Here is a 27,382-nt window from a genome sequence, read left to right as displayed (position 1 = left end):
GTGTCTCGGTGGAGGTAGACAATGTGGGCCAAAACAAAATAGAGCATGTTTACTATTCTAGAAAAACAAAGAATACATTTTAAAATGTATTTTTACTACACGAAAAAGCTGATTTGAAAGCAATCCTGCAATTATACCCAACCCAGCCATCCCCAACATGAGACTGAACATCTGTATGCATGAAACTAACTTCTTAACGACTAAGGGAACCACCTAGATGGTCCAAGAAATAAGAAAAGATATATAGAGCTTGGCCACTTTAAATAATCCCTAACCCCAGCAGTACAGCATAGAGAGAGAGAAAACTTCCAACTAAGGGATGACAGAGAAGCCAAGAACCAGGTTTGACCTTCGACCTCAATGCTGGTGCTGCCCCAGAGAACTCAGCACTAAGCAGGCCCCTATGAGGCCAAAGCCAGTAACTGTGATATGAGTCTCCAAGTCTGTTATAGACTGTAGTCCTAGGCTATTGAATGACTCACCTGAAAAGCTAGGCCTATTTCCTTTGTAAAGGAACAGAGAATGAAAACTTTGAAGCTATAACAGAAAACTTTCCAAATTTATGGGAAGGTATAAATGTCCAGGCAGAAGGCAGAAGGTCTCCAGTTTGACTTAAGACAAGCCACAAGGTTAAATTCATAATTAAAACTCAACTATTATTTTAAAAAAGGACCAGAATCAGATATCTTCCTAATCTAAAAGTCAGAAATTCATTGGAGGGGTGAGTTTGCTTCAGCCCGTGGCAGGGTCCCGGTGAGGAGGAGCTCGGGCTTTCCCTGAGCCCATAGACTCCCAGGTCACACTGCAGTGCTGGCTCCCCCCTCCCGTCTGCCATCCCAGCTCCCATCCAGATACAAATTCCTATATTTCTCCCTTACCCCTGGGGCCATAAAATTTTCCCAGCTCAGCTGCCTTGCTAGCTGGGCCTGCATTGTAAGCGCATCCCGGAGAGAGCGAGTGCCTGTGCTTCAATAGCCTGCCTGAGGAAAGGTGAGCATTCTGTCAGTGAAGTCCCTGCCCAAGAAGGGAACCTGACCCGGTAACAGAACTTCCAATAGAGAGCATTTGAAGGAAGAGATGGGCAGACGCCAAGGCAAGACCTCATCCAACAATCTGAAAAACAACATGAAAACACCAGATCCCAAGGACCCTACAATAGAAGGACTTGAACAACTTAACCCAGAAGAAGTGAAAAAAGTGCCATTATGAAAGCAATAGAGTCCCTTAAACAGGATATGAATAACTCCCTTAAAGAATTGGGTGAGAAATATAACAAAAAGTTTGAAGAAATGAGTATAGAAATGGATGAGAAATATAACAAAAAGTTTGAAGAAATAAGTAAATCCATGAATGATACCCTGAGAAACAAAGAAAAAACAATCAAACAGGTAAAGGAAACAGTTCAAGAATTGAAAACTGAAATGGAGGCAATGAAGAAAACACAAACCGAGAACTGGCTGGATATGGAAAACCTAGGTAAATGAACGGAGACTACAGAATCAAGCATAACCAATAGGATACAAGAGATAGAAGAACGAATCTCAGATTCTGAAGATACCATAGAGAAAATAAATGCTCTGGTCAAAGAAAACGGCAAATCCAACAAATTCTCTTCACAAAACATTCAGGAAATCTGGGACACAATAATAAAAACCAAATTTAAGAATAATAGGGTTTGAAGAAGGAGAAGAACTGCAGATCAAAGGCCCAGAAAATATATTCAACAAAATTATAGAAGAAAACTTTCCCAATCTAAAGAACGATATTCCTATGAAGGTTCAAGAAGCATAAAGAACACAGAATAGACTGGATCAAAAAAAAAATCCCCTCGCTATATAATAATCAAAACACAAAACATACAAATTAAAGAAAGAATATTAAGAGCTGCAAAGGAAAAAGGTCAAGCAACTTATAAAGGTAAACCTATCAGGCTTACACCGGACTTCTCTATGGAAACCATGAAAGCCAGAAGATCCTGGATAGAGGTACTGCAGAAACTAAGAGACCATGGATGCAAACCCAGACTACTATACCCAGCCAAGCTATCATTCACTATCAATGGAGAAAACAAAATATTCCAGGATAAAAATAAATTTAAACAATTCGTAGCCACAAATCCAGCCTTACAGAAAGTAATAGAAGGAAAATCGCAACCCAAGGAATCCAACATTGCCATCACTGCCTACAATAACCCAGACATTTAGCGACCCTTCACAACCACAACTCAAAGAAGAGAAACACACAAACTCTACTACACACACACACACACACACACACACACACAAAATAATAACCGGAATCAACAACCACTGGTCATTAGTATCACTTAATATTAATGGACTCAATTCACCTATAAAAAGGCACAGACTAAGAGATTGGATACGAAAACAGGATCCAACATTCTGCTGTTTACAAGAAACACACCTCAACCACAAAGATAGACATCTACTCAGAGTAAAGGGTTGGGAAAAGGTTTTCCAAGCAAACGGACCTAAGAAAAAAGTGGGCGTGGCCATTCTAATATCTAACAAAACTGACTTCAAACTAAAATCAATCAGAAGAGATGGAGATGGACATTTCATACTCGTAACAGGAACAATTCATCAGGAGGAAGTCTCAATCCTGAATATCTATGCCCCTAATATAAAAGCACCCACTTATGTAAAAGAAAAACTTTTAGAACTCAAGGCAGTCATCAAACAACACACACTAATAGTAGGAGACTTCAACACACCTCTCTCACCAATGGACAGGTCAATCAAACAGAAACTCAACAGAGAAATAAAAGAATTACTAGAGGTCATGAATCAAATGGACTTAACAGATATCTATAGAACATTCCACCCAAAAAGGGAAGAATATACCTTCTTCTCTGCAGCTCATGGAACCTTCTCGAAAATTGACCACATACTCGGTAACAAAGCAAACTTCCATAGGTACAAAAAAAATATTAGTAACCACCTGTGTCTTGTCGGATCACCACGAAATAAAGTTAGAATTCAATAACAATTCTAACACCAGAAAGCCTACAAACGTGTGGAAGTTGAACAGTCAACTACTGAATCATCCCTGGGTCAAGGAAGAAATAAAGAAAGAAGTTAAAGTCTTCCTTGAATTTAATGAAAATAAAGACACAACATACTCAAATCTATGGGACACAATGAAAGCAGTGCTAAGAGGAAAGTTCATAGCACTAAGTGCCCAATTAAAGAAAATGGAGAAAGCATATATTGGAGACTTAACAGCACACCTGAAAGCTCTGGAAAAAAAAAGAAGCAGACTCTCCCAGGAGGAGTAGAAGATTGGAAATAATCAAACTGAGGGCTGAAATCAACAAAATAGAAACACAGAAAACAATCCAAAAAATCAATGAAACAAAAAGTTGGTTCTTGGAGAAAAATCAACAAGATTGACAAACCCCTAGCCAAACTAATCAAATGGCAGAGAAAGAACACTCAAATTAATAAGATCAGAAATGAAAAGGGGGCATAACAACAGACATAGAGGAAATTCAGAGAATCATTAGAACTTACTACGAAAGTTTATATGCCACAAGTTGGAAAATGTACGAGAAATGGATTGGTTTTTAGATAAATACCATTTATCAAAGTTAAATCAAGACCAGGTGAACAATCTAAATAGACCTGTTAGTCGCGAAGAATTAGAAGCTGTTATCAAAAACCTCCCGACCAAAAAAAGCCCAGGGCCAGATGGTTTCAATGCAGAATTCTACCAGAACTTTTAAGAAGAGCTGATACCTATACTCCTTAATGTATTTCACAATATAGAAACAGAAGAGTCATTGCCAAACTCTTTTTATTAAGCTACAGTTACCCTGATACCAAAACCACATAAAGACACAACCAAGAAAGAGAACTACAGGCCAATCTCACTCATGAACATCGACACAAAAATTCTCAACAAAATCCTGGCGAACCGATTCCAAGAACACATTAGAAAAATTATCCATTATGATCAAGTAGGCTTCATTCCAGAGATGCAGGGCTGGTTCAACATACACAAATCCATCAATGTAATCCATCATATAAATAAACTGAAAGAGAAAAACCATATGATCAACTCATTAGATGCTGAGAAAACATTTGACAAAATCCAACATCCCTTTATGATAAAGGTGTTGGAGAGATTGGGGATACAAGGATCATACCTAAATATAATAAAAGCTATTTACAGCAAACCGACAGCTAACATCAAACTGAACAGAGAGAAACTCAAAGCCATTCCATTGAAATCGGGAACAAGACAAGGCTGTCCACTCTCCCCATACCTCTTCAATATAGTGCTAGAAGTTCTAGCAATAACAATATGACAACATAAGGGGATCAAGGGGATTCAAATTGGAAAGGAAGAAGTTAAACTCTCGTTATTTGCATACGATATGATAGTATACATGAGCGACCCCAAAAACTCTACCAAAGAACTCCTACAGTTGATAAACACCTTTAGTAATGTGGCAGGATACAAGATCAACTCCAAAAAATCAGTTGCCCTCTTATACACAAAGGATAAAGAAGCAGGGAGGGAAATCAGAGAAACTTCACCTTTCACGATAGCCACAAATAGCATAAAATATCTTGGGATAACTCTGACCAAGGAAGTGAAAGACCTATTTGACAAGAACTTTAAGTCTTTGAAGAAAGAAATTGAGGAGGATACCAGAAAATGGAAAGATCTCCCTTACTCTTGGATTGGGAGGATCAACATAGTAAAAATGGCAATTCTACCAAGAGCAATCTATAGATTCAATGCAATCCCCATCAAAATCCCATCAAACTTCTTCACAGACCTTGAGAGAATAATAATCAATTTTATATGGAAAAACAAAAAACCCAGGATAGCCAAAACAATCTTATATAATAACAGAACGTCTGGAGGTATAACCATCCCTGACTTCAAACTCTATTACACAGCTACAGTATTGAAAACATCTTGGTACTGGCATAAGAATAGAGAAGTCGACCTATGGAATCGAATAGAAGACCCAGATATTAACCCACAAACCTATGAACACTTGATTTTCGACAAGGGGGCTAAAGGTATGCAATGGAAGAAGGAAAGCATCTTTAACAAATGGTGCGGGCATTACTGGATGTCAACCTGTAGAAGAATGAAAGTAGATCCATATCTATCACCATGCAAAAAAACAAGTCCAAATGGATTAAAGACCTCAACATTAATCTGACCACTTTGAACCAGATAGAAGAGAAAGTGGGAAGTAGTCTACAAGACATAGGCACAGGAGACCACTTTCTAGGTAGAACCCCAGTAGCACAGACAATAAGAGAATCAATGAATAAATGGGACCTCCTGAAACTGAGAAGCTTCTGTAAAGCAAAGGACACCGTCAGTAAGACAAAAAGGCTACTTTCTGACTGGGAGAAGATCTTCACCAACCCCTCATCAGATAAAGGCCTGATCTCCAAAATATACAAAGAACGCAAGAAACTAGACAATAAAACTCTAATTAACCCAATTAAAAAATGGGGTGCTGATCTGAACAGAGAATTCTCAACAGAAGAACTCCGAATGGCCAAAAGACACTTAAGGTCATGCTCAACATCCTTAGCGATCAGGGAAATGCAAATCAAAACAACTATGAGATACCATTTTACACTGGTCAGATTAGCTAAAGTAATAAACACCAATGATAGCCTATGCTGGAGAGGATGTGGAGAGAGGGGAACTCTCATCCATTGTTGGTGGGAATGCAAACTTGTGCAGCCACTGTGGAAATTAGTGTGGCGGTTTCTCAGGAAACTGGGAGTCAACCTCCCTCAAGACTCAGCAATTCCACTCTTGGGAATATACCCAAGAGATGCCCTATCATACCACAAAAGCATTTGTTCAACTATGTTCATAGCAGCACTATTTGTAATAGCCAGAACCTGGAAACAACCTAGGTGCCCCTCAATAGAAGAATGGTTAAAGAAGGTGTGGAACATATATACATTAGAGTTTTACTCAGCGGTAAAAAACAATGACATCTTGAATTTTGCATACAAATGGATGGACATAGAAAATGCTTTACTGAGTGAGGTAAGCCAGACCCAAAAAGAGGAATATGGTATGTATTCACTCATAAGTGGATTCTAGCCATAATTAAAGGTCTTTGAGCCTATTATTCGAGATCCTAGAGAAGCTAAATAAGAAGGTGAACCTGAAGAAAATCATGTACTTATCCTCCTGGAGATTGGAAATAGACAAGAGTGCCAGGTAACCTCGGGTGCATGGGGTGGGTGGGTGGGAGGGTTGTTGGAAGGGGAGAGGGTTAGAGAGAAGGGAGTAGGGGAGGAATGGGGAAAACTCGGGGGACTGAGATGGGGGGAGGGAGGAAGGATGGATATGGGATCAGGGAAGAATATATCTCAACTAAGGGAGTCATTTTAGGGTTTACAAGAGACTTGATTATAAAGGGGATCCCAGGTCCAAGGAGAGATCCTCAGATTGTTCTCTGGACAGAGGAGAGGGTGCCTGAACCGGCCTTGGCCTGTAACCATACTGATGAATATTTTGCTTATCACCATAGATCCTTCATCCGACGATGGATGGCGATACAGACGGAGACCCACATTGGATCACCGGACTGAGCCCCCCATGGTCCAAATGAGGAGCAGAAGGAGGAAGAACATGAAAAAAAACCTCAGGACTGCGAAGGGTGCGATCACCCACTGATACAAGGGGACTGATCTAATGAGAGTTCACCAAGGCCAGTTGGACTGGGACTGAACGAGCACCTGATCCAACCAAATTTTCTGAATGTGGCCGGATTCTCTGAATGTGGCTGGCCCGGAGCCTTTCTGAAAATCCATTGACAATGACACTGGGACTTGTTTCCTCTGCATACACTGGATTTTTGGGATCCAGTCTGTTTGGATACTCACCTTCCTAGACCTGGAGGGAGGGGGGAGGAACTTGAACTTCCCACAGGGCTGGAAGCCCTGACTGCTCTTAGGGATGGAGAGGGAGGAGGGGGGGGAGGGGAGGAGTGGGAGGATGTTGGGAGGAGGGGCGGAAATGGAAACTTTCATAACTTAATAAACTTTGAAAAATAAATAAATAAAAGTCAGAAATTATATGCAGTTAAAACTCAAAGCCATTTACAAAGAACTCATAGCAAACATCAGTACTCAAGGGCGAAAAGTTCTCTCTTTACCAAAGGATGCCCAACCTCAATGCTTCTATTCAATAGGACTATGGATGACCAGGGGAAAACAAGGGTGTCCAGCACCATGGTCAGGGAACAAGAAATTCCAGAGAGATGTCACCTCACACCAGTTAGAATGGCCACCACCAAAAAGACAAACAAGAGGAAGTGTTGGTAATGTGGAGAAATGGAGCCCTGTATGTGTGAGTGGGGTGTGATTACCTATAGCCGTTAGGATAAAAATAGTATGGAGTTTCCTCAAAAACAACTGAAAATATGAGTAGACAGTCCTCTCTACTGTGTACAGAACTCGGAGAATTAAAATCAGTCTGTTAATGAGATGCCTGCAGTTGTTACAGCCAGACAAGCTCCACATATGGAGTCAGCATGAACAGCTGCCAGCAGCTGGAGAGAATGTGCTGTTCTCACTGGAGACACTCCCAGACAGTCTTAAAGTGAAGGAGACCACATCAGTGGAGACAACATGGATGAGGAAGAACATTCATGAAGCATATTGCTTAGTAAATTAAAGACTCATATGGTCAAAAAAGAAAGAGATACAGTAAAGAGCGATTCAAAGATGAAAAAAACCTCTAAATGGCTTACAGTGTGTTAAAAATATATGCAGGCTAAAGGTTAAAGTCCTTAAAAATAAAAAAGAAAGAAAGAGAGTAATAAGGTGTGGTAGTACATGCTTTAATCCCAAAGCTTGGGACGCAGAGGCAGACAGACCTCTGTGAATTCAAGGTGTGATGGTGAACACATTTAATCCCAGCACCGGGGAGGCAGAGACAGATGGATCTCTGTGAGTTCAAGGACAGCCTGGTCTACAGAGTTATTTTAGGACAAAGATATAGATAAAACCTGTCTCAAAAAGTAAAAGTACAAGTAAAAGATATAGAGGTTAAAATAAAGCCACATAAAGATGGAAAATACACAGAGAATCTTGATACTATTATGCTCTCTTTGAATTGTTTGAATGCTAAGGAAGGAGCAACAGCTGCTAAAAGATATTTGTTTATAAATGCTGCTGAATTAATCCAAGATAGGTATTTTGACTAAGATAGGTATTTTGACCTTGACTTCAAAATTGAAGTCAGAAGATATGTTACTTTGGAGAAGAGCTTTTGCTTTGGTTTCCATAGGAAATGAAAGACTGTGGATTCATTCTGAATTAAGACAAATCAGGTTTGATCAAGGAAGACCACCTGAGAAATCTGTGGTGGGAACAGATGGTCTGGATGTCTGAGTTCTACATCCAGAATGGATTCAAGACTGCTGCCTGAGATGATCAAGACTTACAGGATACTGCAGTCAGGACTTGATAATAATTCTAAATTTTCTTTAGGTCCCCATAAGCTTATCAGTGCCCCCAACAAGCAAGAAGTAGTCTGGAATACTATGCCCACATTCCCAAAAAATGGACAATGGGTATTTTCCTTTGTTTTAAAAAAGGGGGGAGTGGTACAGGAGAATTGTCTGTATTCTGTCAATCTGTTTATTTTGAATAAATGCTGATTGGCCAGGAAGGAAGTATAGGTGGGTCAAGCAGACAGGAAGTAGAGGCAGGGTGATGAGAACAGGAGAAGGCTAGGAAGGAGGAAGCCCATTCCTCCACTCCTGCCCAGACTCTGAAGAAGCAAGATGTAAACTGCCTCGCTGAGAAAGGTACTGAGCCGTGTAGCTAGCATAGATAAGAATAATGGGTTAATATAAGCTGTAAGAGTTAATAAGAAGCCTGAGCTAATGGACCAATCAGTTTTATAACTTATGGAGATTTCTGTGCGATTTTCTTTGGGGCTTGCCGAAAGTGGGGTACCGGTAACAACTGAAACCCCAATGAACAAGCTGGCCCTCTGTTACACAGAAAAGCTAAAGCTACACGATTTCACGTTTGGTGGCCTGGGAAAGGGTCTGACTCAGATGAAGTAAAGTGGGAGTGAGGAGGGGGGTTGAGGTCATAGTGGACATAAAATTTCAGTCAGGAAGAATAAGTTCAAGACGTCCATTATACAACATGATAAGACTAACAATATATTGAGTTCTCAAGAAATTGCTGAGGTCATGAATTTTAAATATTCTTCCCACGAAAATGTATGTGAGGTAATACACATACCTTGATACAGCCATTTCAATTGCGTATTTAAAACTGTATGCTGCCTCTGAGATGATGTGTATGTGGGGGGGTGTGGATGCTTGTGCATGGGTACATATGTGCGTGTGTGTGTGTGTGTGTGTGTGTGTGTGTGTGTGTGTGGTGCTAGGATTGAACCAAGGATCTCACAAATGCTAGACAAGCATTCCACCCTCAAACTACACTCAAAACCCCAAATATGCCTAACAATTTTTTCAATAGTCAATTTTGAAAATGATTAAGAATTTTTTTAACAAACAAAAAAAAGTTCTACCAAACCCATACAGACCACCTGACAAAGCCAGGAAGGTAAACAATAGTTACTTTTGTTGCTGCTGGGCAATGGGATGTGAGGCTCCAGGCCTGCATCTCTGTCACTCAGTTGGACTTCTAGTTCACAGGACTCTGAAGATGGAAAGGCCACAGATGAGATCCCAAGAGCCTTGTCTTTCCCAGTTTCCACCTTCATCCCTCCCCCTGATCTCATCTCTCGTTCCTACTTCTAGCCCCATCTTCACATGCGGCCACCCCACCCTGGAAGGTGTTTGTGCTTCAGGACTCCCTAGCCAACACCTTTAACTCTTGTTTCTTAGCTTCTCTTTGCCCTGGTAAGACTTTTCCAACTCTTTCCCTCTGGGGTTTCTTTTTCAACAACCCCCTCCAGGTCTCAACAGTGCATCAAGTGTTCTCTTTGGTTCTTCGTGCCTAAGTAGTTTTCTTCTTGTATCAGACACCAGCGCCTTCCTCTGCTCCCTCCCAGAGCTTAGCCCTTCGTGCTAATACTGAGTCCATCTTACCCTCAGGCTCAGAACCTGGGCCTGGTGGTATGGCTGCTTGGGGCCTTTGCAGTTCATCAATGTCGTTGCCAGTAGTATCTCCTCTCAAGTGGTTAATCTTTACTGTTTCTTTGAGGTCTTTTGATAGTTCATTTTCAGATAAACTCACAGCTAAAACAGATTTTATTTTGTAATTATTTTATTTGCACCAGGGGCACACATGGCATATATATATATATATATATATATATATATATATATATATATATGCAGAAAACACATACACAGATAAAACAGAAGTAAGTGAATCTTCAAAAGCATTTAAAAATAAAGTGTTAATTTTAAGAAGTCTCTTTTAAAATGACATATCTCACCTGAAATCCACACAGTAACCCTTCCAAAGTGCCAGAGAGGACTGGAGAGATGGCTCAGTGGTTAAGAGCACTGACCGCTCCTCCAGAGGTCCTGAGTTCAATTCCCAGCAACCACGTGGTGGCTCACAACCATCTATAATGAGACCTGGTGCCCTCTTCTGGCCTACAGGCAGGATACTGCATAAATAAATAAATAAATCTTTAAAAACAAAACAAAAAACAAAAATAACAAAAAAAACCCCACAAAGTGCCAGAGATGTGTTTACAAAGACAAGTCATGGAATAAAGAAATAAATACTATTGCGTACATACCATTGTGAATCTGGGGGATGGAGAATTGATGATTCTCAGTTTGGTTTCCCTGGGTGAGGGTGGTAATTTCTCCATCATTACTTCTCCAGGCTGAGGAATAATGGATTTCATAGTGAGTATCCATGTTAGACATCCTTAGAGAAGAAATCCCATTTATGCAGTATGAGAAGCTTAGATTCTGGAAGCAGGTACAACTGACACTGATGACTGAATCGGTCAAAAAAAAAAAAAACAAGAAATGCATCTAACAGAGATGAAGCACCAAACACAAGTATTGACGCTCTTCATGACATCATTTGACATCCATCTGGAGCATGGACCACTGTCACATCCCTTTTATAGGAAATGACCCCAGGGCCCAGAGAGGACAGATAACCTGCCTGGGATCACAGAGGCAGAATTTGAACCCAGACATTCCTGATCTGCCCTGGATCTTAAAGCACAATTGAATCTTAACACTTAGTTGAGTAAAAGATTAGATTCTCCTCAAATAAAACTTTTTATTTTCTGAAAATAGGATGAGACAGCATCATTTTTAAGTCATTCAGAAGATTACTGAAAGAATACCTGTAACAATATATCAGAAAAATATAATATTCTTTTATATTCATTATTACATTATAATATATTTATTGTTGTTTATAATTATAATTCAATTATAAGTTCTGTTTATAAACATAATATTCATTATGATCAATGCCTTGAATTTAGAATATTCTAAATAAGAAATCGCTTAAATATTTATTAATATAAGGAAGGTCAAGAGTTTAATTAAAATATCAAAAGGAGTCAGGCCATGGTAGTACACACTTTTAATACCAACAATCAGAAGGTAGAGGCATGTGGATCTCTGAGTTCAAGGTCACCCTTGTCTACAGAGAAAATTGCAGAATAGTCAAGGACTACACAGAAATACTCTCTCGAATAGTCAAATAAATGAATAAATAAGTAAGGAAACAAACAAATAAGTAAGTAAATAAAACATCAAAAGTTTTTTCCCCAGTGGTCTATCTTCTCTGGAGAGAGACTCTCAAGCTGTTACCCTGGTAACAAGTAGAGGTATCGTTGAAGAGATCCAGTTGTGACATGATCTTATGAGCTGGACCCAAAGGGGAAAATTCACTGCCTCCCTAATGTTCATGTTCATCATCGCTCTCTAACCTCCGCTAGACAGAAGATCAGAGCATGTAGGCCACGTCTAGTTAGTCAAGAGAGCCACAGGCAGACAACTGCGAATTCATGAATATGGACAAGATATACAGGAGCCGAAACTTTACTAGTCAACCCCGAGGACCCTAGTATTTAAACCCTGAACCTGGAAAAATGACAGAAGCAGAAAATGTTATGGACATCAGAAAAATGAGGAAAGAGCTCCCCACGTATGTGTTGTGAGGGTTGGTTTTGTTTCGTTCACAAAACAAGAGAGGATTATGTTGGAAGAGGGACTTGAGAAAATTTCTCCATCAGATTGGCCTGTTGACAAGACTGTGGGGGCATTTTCTTGATTAATGATAGATACGACACCACTGTATGGATAGTCCTCAGATATATAAGAAAGCAAACTGAGGAGGCCAGTAAGCAACATTTCTCCATGACCTCTGCTTCAGTTCCTGCCTCAAGTTTCTATCTTGATGTCCCTTCAGGAGTGGACTATAAACTGTAAGATAAACTAAACCTTCCCACATTGCTTTAGGTCATGGGGTTTCATCACAACAACAGAAAGCAAATGAGTTTGCATGGGAGGAGAGAGCAATGTTAACAGAGTCAACGAGAACAGACCACCAGATGAGGAGGAGGGTGACCAGGTCAGGCTTTCTTGAGAGCAGCTGTCACCAGGTCCTAAGAAACAAAAATTAGATGTTCATTTCAGGAACTGGAGTAGGTTACCTCTTCTGTCTTTATCATGCGAGAGCTGAAGCAGCCTTTGAAGCACCAATCCAGAGCCCATCTGGAGCTGACAATCTCCCCATGATTCCTGAGATCAGACTCGAGTCATGAGAAAAGGTTGTAAGAGTCAGCACTGGCTGAGAAGGTCCTGCCTGGGCCACTTTAGCACCTGATGGTGACCTGTCTTCATATCCATGGCTATAGGATGTCTGCATGTGTCCCCAGAGAATTCATGCCCAGTGGCCTTACATGAGTTTGTTTCTAGCTGTCTCCGAAACACATCACCTATCACAAAACAGCCTCCCCGTATATATCTGATGGCTTGTCCCTGCTGGTCTTCTCATGAGGACTCAGAAACAGCCTGTCTCCATTCCCTCCCATTTTTGAATTCCTTCCTCTATTTTCTCTCTCTATTTCCCCTACTTCTGTTTCATGTTCTCCATTGGATTACCAGTACACAGTCAAGAACACAGACTCTGCCTCCTGAGTGTCTGGATTCTTGCTCCTTCATTTGACACCAAGAACACTCCCCACATGGTCTCTCTCAGGTTCAGCTTCCTCACCAATAAACTGGGCATCTAAATGATGTCCATGCTTCATACCAGCTGGGGTTGATAGGAATCAAAAGTAGATGATAACCAAAGCAGGAAACTAGCAACATGGATCCTTCTGCCATTGTCTGTTATACTTTCTGCTCTCACTCTTTCCTTCCCTCTTTCTTTTCCTGTCTGAAAGAATCCATGTGCTCTCCCCACACCTCTACCACTTTCTCGCTGGGTGTTTTATTCTATCTTTCTTCTGCAATATTTTTGCTCTCAAACAACATTTTTTTAAAAATTTACTTATTTATTTATTTATAAGAATTTCCACTTCCTCCCCTCATCCCAGTACCCTCCCGCTCCCCCCACTCCCTCTCCTCCTTCCTCTCCAGTCCCAAGAGCAGTCAGGGTTTCCCACCCTGTGGGAAGTCCAAGTTCCTCCCCCCTCCCTCCAGGTCCAGGAAGGAGAGCGTCCAAACAGACCAGGTTCCCAAACAACATTTCTTATGTTGAATCCATCTCTTCTAACATCAAGTTTGAGACTGTGACATACTAAGAAATGATAGTTTTGATCTTCATCCCGTTTCTGGCCAGAAATCCTCAAATCCTGGGTAAGTTCCAAGAGATTAAGGTGAAAACAGCGTCAGTCTGCCCTTGAGCATAGCCAGCCTTCCTCAGTAACACCGCAGTGCACATTACAGAGGTAAAGTTTGGAAAGCCATTGGAAATGGAATGCTGGCTTCCAGGGGACCAAAACATGATGATAGCATTGGAACCTTGATCTCCAAGGTGAGAAGAGCTAGAATTTGACTTAATCACATAGCTAATAATGTAACCAATAATGCCTGCATGGTGGAACTTTTATTAAAATTCCCAAGTGACTAATTCAGATAGATTTGGGGTTGACAATCTCCATAATGGAGGAAGGGTGGTGTGCCCAGCGAAGACAAGAGGGTGTTGTGTTCTCTCCCTGTTATTCCTTGGGGTGTTCCCCATCCATGTGGTTATTGTTAGTGTGCATATGTGGGAGAGAACAGAGGACAATCTTGGGTGTCATTCCTTAGGTGGCATAGACCGGTTTTTGTAGAGATGGAGTTTTCACTGGACTAGACCTCATCAGTTTTCATAACCAGTGATCACAAGGAAGCTGTCTGTCTCTGACTCCCTGGTACTAGGACTGCAGCACCTGCCCCTGTGTATTGAGCTGGTTTTTTTTTACATGAGTTTAGGGGATCAAATTCAAGCCCCTGTGCTTGCATGCACTTTGACAACAGAGTCATCTTCCCAATTCCCCTCACCATAGCTGACTATTTTTGAGATATAACTTTTTTAAATAAATTTTAATGTTTCTTTGAAGCTCATGAGCTATGCTAACAGTTCTGTTGCCTGAGGAGCCATGGAAACCTCTGGTTTATGTCTAGTTGAGCAGAAGCAGTAGCCACACTCTAGAATTTTTTAACCAGCATGGGAAGTAGACTGCTGTCTTATGGCACTGAACACTTTATCTGATTTAATTACACCATAAGACACCTTGCTGATGTCTGGAGAGTTTGTTGGTGTGGGAAAACTTCACTCACCACATATCTGGTATGAGAGACCAGTGTATAATTACCTTGTTTAAGACTGAGCTGTGAGTTTGGGTCCCTTCTATCAATGTCTCTGGACCACAATTCTTTCGGTGGTAAGACTGAAATGGGAGGGAGAGAAAAGAAGAAGAGGAAGCCATTAGAGATCTCTAGTAGGAACAAGGGGCAGCATTTCTGCATTACACGTTTAGAAATGTCCAGTCTTCTAATCACTGCAGATTAGTGAGTGCCACATGACAGAGTTTACCCATCATGTCCTGGGACAGAGAAGACTCCACAAGGGAGACTTTATGCTTCCCATACAGAAAGGAGATGCTCAAGGTCAAGACTAAAAATTTGAAGACACACTTGTGCTGTGTTCCTATTCCAGTGATCAGAGGGCAGAGAAGGTGGATGTCAAAACAGAAAAAAAAAATGGAAGTTGAACATGGCTTCCAGAATTGTAAGAAGAAAGAGGGGCTTTCCTGGATGGAAGGTCAAGGATCTGGCACATACCAAAGGGAGGCTTCATGATGGGCAGGCTTTAAAGATGGGCCAGATGGGGTTGAAGAACTGGCTCACACATTGTTGATTTCTATGAGCATGTGGTGCTAAGCTAAGATGACTCCTGCAACCCACAGCCGAGCTGTCACTCAAGGTGGGTGTAGTGAACCTGATGGACTCTTGTGTATAATATTATAAGGGCTCCACTGAAGAGAACAGCAGTGCTACCCTCCTGGGACTGAGTTCTCCTGTCCTCTTCTCCATAGCCTGATGCTGGTGGGGCTCTCATTGTCTTCTCAGTCTATATAGCCAGCCTAGCAGACCTCGGGAGCGTGTTGACTGTAGCCATTAGATGTAAGTTTTGTGATGATACGTAACATGTTAGTTTTTAAACTCCTACATCTCAGATTGTGCTGTACAATATGTGACACATGGTAGATGCTTAATATATGGTTATTGGGCGGGGGAAATAAGGACTGTGATCTCCAAGGGGATACTAAACCCAATTACCGTGTTTAAGTCTTTCAAAAATGTGTTTCAAATTAGGGTATGCCTCCATATTTTCCACACAGAACAATACCCGTAGAACCTGCAGGTCAAGTCTCTTCTCCAGTACTTCCAAGGCTCTGTAGACCACTTCTTGTACAGGGACCAGGTTTGTACAGGAATCTCTAAAATCCTTACAAGATATTTGATGGAGAAACTTTAAGTGCAGGGTTCCAAGTCACAGAAGAGCCATAGGAAACAATTATAGTTAGTGTACCTCAATCACCAACAATCATATCTTTTAATAAAAAGTTTTATATTTGCATTGCTACTTCATGAAACAAGTAAATATTTTCTCTTTGAAAATACTCACTAGTGACTTTAAGCTCCCACCCTCATTCCTGTGACATGTAAGAAGGGCCATTTTTTGTAAGAGAGGGACACTTGGGTTAAGGGTTAACAATGGGGCTGGTGAGATGGTTCAGTGGGTTATAGGCACTGGTCACCAATCCTGATGGTCTTAGTTCAGTCACTGGGATTCAGATGGTGAAAGGGGAGAACCAACTAGCCACAGGCTGTCCTCTGACTTGGACACAAGCACAGCAGCAGGCTCATACACACATGCACACACAATAGAAACACACACAGACTTATGAATAAATAATATATGCAATAATATTTTCTAGAATGGAGGTGCTGGAAAGATGGTTCACGGTTGAGAATACTTGCTGCTCTTTCAGAGAACCCTCATTCAGTTCCCAGCACCCACACAGCAATGCAAGAACACTTGTAACTCCAGTTTCTAGGGATTTGGTGCTGATTTCTGTACAGTATGGGCACCAGGCCCACAAGTGCTATGCACACATAGAGTCAGGAAAAACACTTGTACCCATAAAAATAAAAACAGAAGCATTCTTTTTTTTGTTTGTTTGTTTAAAGGTTAACAGAGTAGGTGGCCAGTGCTGTTCTGTTACTCAGACACCACCTGTCCTCCTCTAGGAAATCAGGTGTCCATTCCCTCTGACTGTGAACTCTGCTGGAGGGAGGCAAATTCATAAGGCAAAGCAAACAAATAAACAACTGGAGGGACTGTACAGAGGGCCCAGGGGTTAAGCACACTTGCTGCTCTTGCAGATTTCCCAGATTTGTTTGTCAGCACTCTGATGATGTTCACAATCATCTTTAACTACAGTCATAGAGGATCTGGTGCCCTCTCTTCTGACCGCCAGAGGAACCAGGGACACTGTGGTGCATAGACTTACATGTATACAAAACACTCAGACATATAAAATAATAAAAAAGTTTTTAAAAATTTGTCCAAATAAAAAATTCTGTAGTTTGTAATATTCTCAGATATAGGTTTAAAAAAATAGATATTAATTAAAATAAAATGTCGTCATGGAAATTTCACTAAGTCAGTTCAATAAAATAATCCAACAGTAAATTAAAATCACTTTTAACTTTTAGCTTGTTTATCATTTTAGTTTAATTGAGTTTGAATTCCATGAACTCTATGGTTTAAAATCCATGAGACATTGCACATCTATGGAGAACCCCTGTTCTGCCCTGGCTTCTCTTCAGCATTACTCATCCAGAAAGGACCATGGAACACCTGCTCCTCAGATAGAAGCAGCACCATCTCCTGAGGTCTCTGCTTCTCCTCCTCTTAATACATGGAGAGAAGACTTCTCGAAATATTTACATGATATACATCACTCCCAGAATATGCAGGTTTAAATCTGAGTCCAGAATTCTAACTTATAATTGATGAATGTATTATTGTAGCTTATATCTCTACAAAGTGCTATGAAAACTTTGTCAATAATTCTTTGTCAGAAATTAGGTTTGGGTGCTGGCGAGTTGGCTAAGTGGTTCAGAAGACGTGTTACTGTAATAGAAGACCAGGGGGATTCCCAGCACCCACATCAGATGGCTCACAACTACATGTAACTCCCGTTCCAGGGAAGCTGGAGCTCTTCTCTGGACTCTGTAGGCACCAGCACACATGTGAACACACACACACACACAAATGCACACATGAGCACGCAAAAGCACACAAACATGCATGCACATAAGAAATAAAATCTTCCCCCTCGACTTTCTGGTCACCCGGCAGAGGTGGGCCCTCCCTGCAGAGCTCTCCCGAATCCTGTCCTAGCCTTTATCCGGGTACACCTTCCTCTCTTCCCCCCTCCCCTCTGGGGCCACAAGATCTCCCCAGAGCTGCTCCCTTGCATGCTGGGCCTGGACTGTGGGCTCAGGCCGGCAGGGGCATTTCCTTTGCTTTGAGAGCCTGCCTGAGGACAGGCAAGCTCTGTCTCAGCTCAGCCACACTCCTGGCCAGCAAGAGACAGTGATCTTCTAGCAGACATCCATTGGAGGAGGGGTGAGTTTGCTCCTGTCCCGAGGGCTTTGGCTAGGAGGAATTCAGACTTTCCCTGCCCCCCTCGACTTTCTGGTCACCAGGCAGAGGAGGCTCCTCCCTGCAGAGCTCTCCAGAATCCTGTCCCAGTATTTATCCAGGCACACCTTCCTCTCTTCCCCCCTTCCCTCTGGGGCCACAAGATCTCCCCAGAGCAGCTCCCTTGCTCACTGGGCCTGGGCTGTGAGTGCAACCCGGCAGGAGGGAGTGCCTGTGTTTCAATAGGCTGCCTGAGGAAAGGTAGACCTTCTGTCAGTGAAGTCCCTGCCCAACAAGGGAACCTGACCTGGTACCAGAAGATCCAATAGAGAGCATTTGAAGGAAGAGATGGGCAGACGCCAAGGCAAGAACTCCTCCAACAATCTAAAAAACGACATGAAAACACCAGATACCAATGACCCTACAATAGAAGGTCTTGAACCTCTTAATTCAGAAGAAGCAGAAAAAAATGCCATTATGAAAGCAATAGAGTCCCTTAAACAGGATATGAATAACTCCCTTAAAGAACTGGATCAGAAGTACAACAAAAAGATTGAAGAAATGAGTAAAGAAATGGATGAGAAATATAACAAAAAGTTCGAAGAAATGAGTAAATCCATGAATGATACACTGGGAAACCAAGAAAAAACAATCAAACAGGTAATGGAAACAGTTCAAGAATTGAAAACTGAAATGGAGTCAATGAAGAAAACACAAAACGAGGGCCAGCTGGATATGGAAAATCTAGGTAAACGAACAGAGACTACAGAATCAAGCATAACCAATAGGATACAAGAGATGGAAGAACGAATCTCAGAGTCTGAAGATACCATAGAGAAAATAAATGCTCTGATCAAAGAAAACAGCAAATCCAATAAATTCTCATCACAAAACATTCAAGAAATCTGGGACACAATAAAAAAACCAAATCTAAGAATAATAGGGATCGAAGAAGGAGAAGAACTGCAGATCAAAGGACCAGAAAATATATTCAACAAAATTATAGAAGAAAACTTTCCCAACATAAAGAATGATATTCCTATGAAGGTTCAAGAAGCATACAGAACACCAAATAGACTTGATCAAAAAACAAAATCCCCTCGTCATATAATAATCAAAACACAAAACATACAAATTAAAGAAAGAATATTAAGAGCTGTAAAGGAAAAAGGGCAAGTAACTTATAAAGGTAAACCTATCAGACTTACACCGGACTTCTCTATGGAAACCATGAAAGCCAGAAGGTCCTGGATAGAGGTAATGCAGAAACTAAGAGAGCATGGATGCAAACGCAGACTACTATACCCAGCCAAGCTATTGTTCACTATCAATGGAGAAAACAAAATATTCCAAGATAAGAACAAATTTAAACAATTCGTAGCCACAAACCCAGCCTTACTGAAAGTAATAGAAGGAAAATCGCAACCCAAGGAATCCAACATTGTCAACATTACCTACAATAACTCAGACATCTAGCGACCCTTCACGAGCTTTACTCAAAAAAGGGACACATACAAACTCTATTAAACATATAAACAAAAAATAATAATAACCAGAGTCAACAACCACTGGTCATTAATATCACTTAATATTAATGGACTCAATTCACCTATAAAAAGGCACAGACTAAGAGATTGGATACGAAAACAGGATCCAACATTCTGCTGTTTACAAGAAACACACCTCAACCACAAAGACAGACATCTACTCAGAGTAAACGGCTGGGAAAAGGTTTTTCAAGCAAACAGACCTAAGAAACAAGCAGGTGTGGCCATTCTAATTTCCAACAAAATTGACTTCAAACTAAAATCAATCAGAAGAGATGGAGATGGACATTTTATACTCATAACAGGAACAATTCATCAGGAGGAAGTCTCAATCCTGAATATCTACGCCCCTAATATAAAGCCTCCTACTTATATAAAAGAAAAACTTTTAGAACTCAAGGCAGTCATCAAACCACACACACAAATAGTAGGAGACTTCAATACTCCTCTCTCACCAATGGACAGGTCAATCAGACAGAAACCTAACAGAGAAAGAAGAGAATTATTGGAGGTATTGAATCAAATGGACTTAACAGACATCTATAGAACGTTCCACCCAAATAGGAAAGAATATACCTTCTTCTCTGCAGCTCATGGAACCTTCTCGAAAATTGACCACATACTGGGTAACAAAGCAAACTTCCACAGATACAAAAAAATATTAGTAACCACCTGTGTCTTGTCAGACCACCATGGATTAAAGTTAGAATTCAACAACAGTGCTAACCCCAGGAAGCCAACAAATTCATGGAAGTTGAACAGTCAACTACTGAATCACCCCTGGGTCAAGGAAGAAATAAAGAAAGAAATTAAAGTCTTCCTTGAATTTAATGAAAATAAAGACACAACATACTCAAACCTATGGGACACTATGAAAGCAGTGCTAAGAGGAAAGTTCATAGCACTAAGTGCCCAATTAAAGAAAACGGAGAAAGCACACATTGGAGACTTAACAGCACACTAGAAAGCTCTAGAAAAAAAAGAAGCTGATTCACCCAGGAGGAGTAGAAGACTGGAAATAATCAAACTGAGGGCTGAAATCAACAAAATAGAAACAGAGAAAACAATCCAAAGAATCAATGAATCAAAAAGCTGGTTCTTGGAGAAAATCAACAAGATCGACAAGCCCCTATCCAAATTAATCAAACGGCAGAGAGAGAACATGCAAATTAATAAGATCAGAAATGAAAAGGGGGACATAACCACAGACGCAGAGGAAATTCAGAGAATCATTAGATCTTACTACGAAAATTTATATGCCACAAAGTTGGAAAATGTATAAGAAATGGACATTTTTTTAGATAAGTACCATATACCAAAGTTGAACCAAGACCAGGTGAACAATCTAAACAGACCGTGAAGAATTAGAAGCTGTTATTAAAAATCTCCCTACCAAAAAAAGCCCAGGACCAGATGGTTTCAATGCAGAATTCTACCAGAACTTCCAGGAAGAGCTAATACCTATACTCCTTAATGTATTTCACAATATAGAAACAGAAGAATCATTGCCAAACTCTTTTTATGAGGCTACAGTTACCCTGATACCAAAACCACACAAAGACACGACCAAGAAAGAGAATTACAGACCAATCTCACTCATGAACATTGACGCAAAAATACTCAATAAAATACTGGCAAACCGAATCCAAGAATACATTAGAAAAATTATCCATTATGATCAAGTGGGCTTCATCCCAGAGATGCAGGGCTGGTTCAACATACACAAATCTATCAATGTAATCCATCATATAAATAAACTGAAAGAAAAAAACCATATGATCATTTCATTGGATGCTGAAAAAGCATTTGACAAAATTCAACACCCATTTATGATAAAGGTGTTGGAGAGACTAGGGATACAAGGATCATACCTAAATATAATAAAAGAAATATACAGCAAGCCGTCAGCTAACACCAAATTGAATGGAGAGAAACTCAAAGCCTTTCCACTAAAATCAGGAACACGACAAGGCTGTCCACTCTCACCATACCTCTTCAATATAGTGCTTGAAGTTCTAGCAATAGCAATAAGACAACATAAGGGGATCAAGGGGATACGAATTGGAAAGGATGAAGTTAAACTTTCGTTATTTGCAGACGATATGATAGTGTACATAAGCGATCCCAAAAACTCTACCAAAGAACTCCTACAGTTGATAAACTCCTTTAGTAATGTGGTAGGATACAAGATCAACTCCAAAAAATCGGTAGCCCTCCTATACACAAAGGATAAAGAAGCAGAGAGGGAAATCAGAGAAACATCACCTTTCATGATAGCCACAAATAGCATAAAGTATCTTGGGGTAACTCTAACCAAAGAAGTGAAAGACCTATTTGATAAGAACTTTAAGTCCTTGAAGAAAGAAATTGAGGAGGATACCAGAAAATGGAAAGACCTCCCCTGCTCTTGGATTGGGAGAATCAACATAGTAAAAATGGCAATTCTACCAAAAGCAATCTATAGATTCAATGCAATTCCCATCAAAATCCCATCAAACTTCTTCACAGACCTGGAGAGAACAATAATCAAGTTTATAAGGAAAAACAAAAAACCCAGGATCGCTAAAACAATCTTATACAATAAAGGAACTTCTGGAGGCATTACCATCCCTGACTTCAAACTCTATTACAGAGCAACAGTATTAAAAACAGCTTGGTATTGGCATAACAACAGAGAAGTCGACCTATGGAATCGAATAGAAGACCCGGGTATTAACCCACAAACGTATGAACACCTGATTTTTGACAAGGGAGCTAAAGCTATACAATGGAAGAAGGATAGCATCTTTAACAAATGGTGCTGGCATAACTGGATGTCAACCTGTAGAAGAATGAAAATAGATCCATATCTATCACCATGCACAAAACTCAGGTCCAAATGGATTAAAGACCTCAACATTAATCTGACCACTTTGAACCTGATAGAAGAGAAAGTAGGAAGTAGTCTACAAGACATAGGCACAGGAGACCACTTCCTAAGCAGAACCCCAGGAGCGCAGACAATAAGAGAAACAATAAATAAATGGGACCTACTGAAACTGAGAAGCTTCTGTAAAGCAAAGGACACTGTCAGTAAGACAAAAAGGCTACCTTCTGACTGGGAGAAGATCTTCACAAACCCCTCAACAGACAAAGGTCTGATCTCCAAAATATACAAACAACTCAAGAAACTAGACACTAAAACTCTAATTAACCCAATTAAAAAATGGGGTACTGAACTGAACAGAGAATTCACAACAGTTGAACTTCGAATGGCTAAAAAGCACTTAAGGTCATGCTCAACCTCCTTAGCGATCAGGGAAATACAAATCAAAACAACTTTGAGGTATCATCTTACACCTGTCAGAATAGCCAAACTCAAAAACACCAATGATAGCCTATGCTGGAGAGGATGTGGAATGAGGGGAACACTCATCCGTTGTTGGTGGGAATGCAAACTTGTGCAGCCACTGTGGAAATCAGTGTGGCGGTTTCTCAGGAAACTGGGAGTCAACCTCCCTCAGGACCCAGCAATTCCACTCTTGGGAATATACCCAAAAGATGCCCTAACATATTACAAAAGCATTTGTTCAACTATGTTCATAGCAGCACTATTTGTAATAGCCAGAACCTGGAAACAACCTAGGTGCCCCTCAATAGAAGAATGGTTAAAGAAGGTGTGGAACATATACACATTAGAGTTTTACTCAGCGGTAAAAAACAATGACATCTTGACTTTTGCATGCAAATGGATGGAAATAGAAAACGCTTTACTGAGTGAGGTAAGCCAGACCCAAAAAGAGGAATATGGTATGTATTCACTCATAAGTGGATTCTAACCGTAATTAAAGGTCTGTGAGCCTATTATTCGTGATCCTAGAGAAGCTAAATAAGAAGGTGAACCTGACGAAAATCATGTAGCTATCTTCCTGGAGATTGGAAATAGACAAGAGTCCCAGGTAACCTCGGGTGCATGGGGGGTGGTAGGGGAGCTGTTGGAAGGGGATAGGGTTAGAGAGAAGGGAGTAGGGGAGGAATGGGGAAAGATGGGGGGACTGGGATGGGGGGGAGGGAGAACGGATAGATAGGGGATCAGGGAAGTATATACCTCAACTAAGGGAGTCATTTTAGGGTTTACAAGAGACTTGAGTATAAAGGGGATCCCAGGTCCAAGGAGAGATCCCCAGATTGTTCTCTGGACAGAGGAGAGGGTGCCTGAACCGGCCTTGGCCCACAACCATACTGATGAACATTTTGCATATCACCATAGAACCCTCATCTGGCGATGGAGGGAGATGGAGGCGGAGACCCACGTCGAAACACTGGACCTAGCTCCCTAGGTCCAAAGGAGAGGCAGAAGGAAGGAGAACGTGAACAAAGAAGGCAAGAGCAGAGGAAACCTTCATCCGACGTTGGATGGCGATACAGACGGAGACCCATATTGGAGCACCGGACGGAGCCCTCCACGGTTCAAATGAGGAGCAGAAGGATGAAGAAAATGAAAAAAGAAATCAGGACTGCGATGGGCGCCATCACCCACTGATACAAGGGGACTGATCTAATGAGAGTTCACCAAGGCCAGCTGGACTGGAACTGAACGAGCACGTGATCTAACCAGATTCTCTGGATGTGGCTGGCCCGGAGTCTTTCTGAAAAGCCATTGACAATGACACTGGGACTTGTTTCCTCTTCATATACTGGATTTTTGGGATCCAGTCTGTTTGTATACTCACCTTCCTGGACCTGGAGGGAGGGGGGAGGAACTTGAACTTCCCACAGGGCAGGAAACCCTGACTACTCTTAGGGAGGGAGAGGGAGGAGAGGGAGTTGGGGAAGTGGGAGGGTGTTGGGAGGAGGGGCGGAAATGGAAACTTTTATAATTTAATAAACTTTAAAAAAAAAAGATAAAAAAAATAAAATCTTTCTTTAAAAATTAAGTCCAATTTTAAAAACCTACCAATCATCCAGTTTGGCTCCAAGATATCAAAGTATAACTTAATCTGGAGCCTGTTTACCAGCATAGGGTATAACAAACCTCACTTACTTCATACATTTGTTCAGTGATGAGACTGTTGTCACGGAGTACCTCAAGAAAAGGAAATGGCTTTTTTATTGCATTTGAAATCATCACTTTATGTCTTTTGAAGGTCAGGAATATAGGTTTGAAGGGAATCGTCTCTGTGTTCTTATCTTCTGTGGACATCCTGGAGGGGAGAAATACCATGGGGAAATGATAATCAGGTCTATCAGTCTATATGCTTGTGAAATGTAGGGTTTTATACATGAAAGAAAGACTGTAAAGGAGTAACATACATAAGATAGGTGGTCTTGAGTTAACCCCAATAAATACAATGAGTCAAGTCCAATAATTTGGCAAGTTCTAGGTTCAAGAAAGAAAGACCCTGCCTATCACTCCCATGTGCACATGTGCACACACATATACATGTGCATCTGCACACATAAGCCCTCATGCATGTGAATGTTTATGCATGCATGTATACTGCATATTCACATACAGACAAAAATAAAGTGAAATATAATGTTAACTATGATTCAAAAATTCCACTGCTAGGTGTTCTTATACAGGTGAAAAGGAATATTCTCACTAATTTATATGCAAATATTTCTCGTAGCATTATTGATAGCTAAAAGTTAGGAATGTTTGAAATGGCCATTAGTTTGAATGTAGAAAAGTAAAACTGGATAATTTATACAATGAAATATTATTCCTCAATAAAAGGAACAAAATGCTAATACATTCTATGAGTTAATGAATCTCAAAAATTTTTCTTAATAATGGAAGACAAATAAAGATGGCCACATAATGTATAATTCCATATCTATAAAATGCCCAGAAATGAAATCTACAGAGACAGATGTATGTGTGGTTGCATGGACTAGGGACCAAGAACGGACTGTACACAGCTGTGGGGGTTCTTCTGGGGATTCCTAGTCCAAAGTTACAAACTTGAACTGTGGTGCTGGTTGCAGGCTCTGTAAAATGTCATTGGATTGTTTATTATAATGGGTAAATTTTATAGCAAGTAAGTTAAACTAAAAAACCTGTCAAAAATATGAAGTGGAAATTCAAAATGATGAACAAATCAATAAAGGTGACAGGCTGAATATTTTTTTCCTCTGAGTACAGGAAAAGGTGGATATTTTGAATAACAATTACACATTGTATTCTAACTGATTTGGGTTTTTATTTTTGTTTGTTTTTTTGGGGATTGTGTATGGGGGACAGTTAAAGTGGTTTTATACTTTCTATAATTCCACAAGATATAAAGCTTTTAAACAGTGGCCTGTATCCCCACTCATTCAGAAGACTGAGGCACTAGGATCATAAGTTCAAGGCCATTCAGCACTGTGGAATGAGTTCAGGCCAGCCTGAGTAACATAGCAAAACACGGATTCTAACATCCTTAAAATAGATAGAAATATATAGTCAGGCACAGTCGAGGCCCTAGGTTCAACAGCAGTACTGGAAATACATCACTTCCTGTGCAGGAGCAAACACCCCGACTGGCACTGTTTCTGAGGAGCACATCTGATCACCACTGTGGAGCAGACAGAGGTCGGCCATGTCCTTGTCAGAGGAGTCACCTCCTAGGACAGGGCGCTGAGGTGGAAAGAAAAACGTGCAGCTTGACATGGCCGCTGCTAGCCAGGGCCTTTCTTGTCTTTTTTTCTTTCTTGGAACAAAATCTGACAGTGAGAACTCAAACCAGGAGTGAGCCTGGGACAGCTTCCTAGGTGACAAGTCCTGCCAGACAGGTAGGAGACCAGGACAGAGGGCAGCCAGCTGCTGACCCTGAGACTCTGCTATTTGAATGTCTTCCCTGAGGTGACTTAGTGAAAGCAGAGAGAGGCAGAGGGACTGAGAAAACGCAGAGTTACTGAGATAACAACAGAATCGTGTCACAGAGGCCGCCAGGAGTGCCTCACAGCTGTGACCAGAGTCTCCTGACAGCTGACAGTGTTGCACACAAGAACGTTATGACTGTGTGTTGTGGCAAACTGGCCTTGCAGGCAGATATCTTACTCAGTTTCAAAAGCTCTGGGTATTCTCTCTGTCTCTGTGTCTGCTTGTCTCTGTCTTGCTGTCTCTCTGTATGTCTTTGTCACCCTCTGTCTGTCTGTCACACTCTGTCTCTGTGTCTCTGTCTCTCTCCCTCTCTCTACCTCTCTCTTATCTCTTCTCTCTAACTACAGTGCACAGCTTCTTCATGTCCAGGGCTTTAAACTGACTGAAGCTGCAGCCACTTAAGACGTGAAATCACCCAAGCTGTCAGAGGATTAAGTTACAGAGGGAGAAAGACTCACCTGTTGCTGAAGCTGCCACCTTCTGTCTCCCAACTCCTGCTCGGGGTTTGGAAGGGTGATCTCTGATCCTTGGTCTCCTCACAGACTTGCAGACTGTGTGTTGTGGCCCACAGCTGAGAGCAGGAAGTCAGCCTGAGTACTAACTCACCAGGGAGGGCTCCGCCCAGATGGGGAAAAGGAAAATAAAAGTATTTTTCTACTCTCACTTGGACTGCTCTGAGATACTGTCCCTTCTTTCTTTCCTGGAATGTGGTGGCAGCGGGGAGGAGAAAGGGGGCTAGTGGATTGCGAAGGGGAACACCAGGGACATGCAGGGCCAGGTCTTAGTAGTAACCTTATTTACACAAAGATGGAAAATAAAGCAGCAACCGAAAGGCAATAAATAAC

At 41.0% G+C, this 27,382-nt stretch overlaps 1 protein-coding gene across 1 annotated transcript in view; it reads right to left on the bottom strand.

Moving 5' to 3' along the window:
• LOC125396888 (nuclear autoantigen Sp-100-like) overlaps positions 1-27,126 on the bottom strand; it is an 85,105-nt gene extending 57,979 nt beyond the window's left edge. The window contains exons 1-8 of the mRNA XM_087907268.1: positions 26,996-27,126; positions 24,714-24,873; positions 15,767-15,935; positions 14,800-14,874; positions 12,541-12,600; positions 10,762-10,851; positions 10,097-10,246; positions 9,624-9,704 (exon numbers count right to left, since the gene is read on the bottom strand). Of these exons, the coding sequence (XP_087763394.1) occupies positions 9,624-9,704; positions 10,097-10,246; positions 10,762-10,851; positions 12,541-12,600; positions 14,800-14,874; positions 15,767-15,935; positions 24,714-24,872 (784 nt within the window). The 5' untranslated portion in view covers position 24,873; positions 26,996-27,126. The remainder of the gene's footprint in view (positions 1-9,623; positions 9,705-10,096; positions 10,247-10,761; positions 10,852-12,540; positions 12,601-14,799; positions 14,875-15,766; positions 15,936-24,713; positions 24,874-26,995) is intronic.
• Between the last annotated feature and the right edge of the window lie 256 nt (positions 27,127-27,382).

This window comes from Myodes glareolus, chromosome 1, assembly GCF_982192425.1.
Source record: "Myodes glareolus chromosome 1, mMyoGla1.1, whole genome shotgun sequence".
NCBI lineage: Eukaryota > Metazoa > Chordata > Mammalia > Rodentia > Cricetidae > Myodes > Myodes glareolus.
The sequence above is the reverse complement of the archived record's forward strand: the minus strand, read 5'-3'. Positions and strand labels throughout refer to the sequence as shown.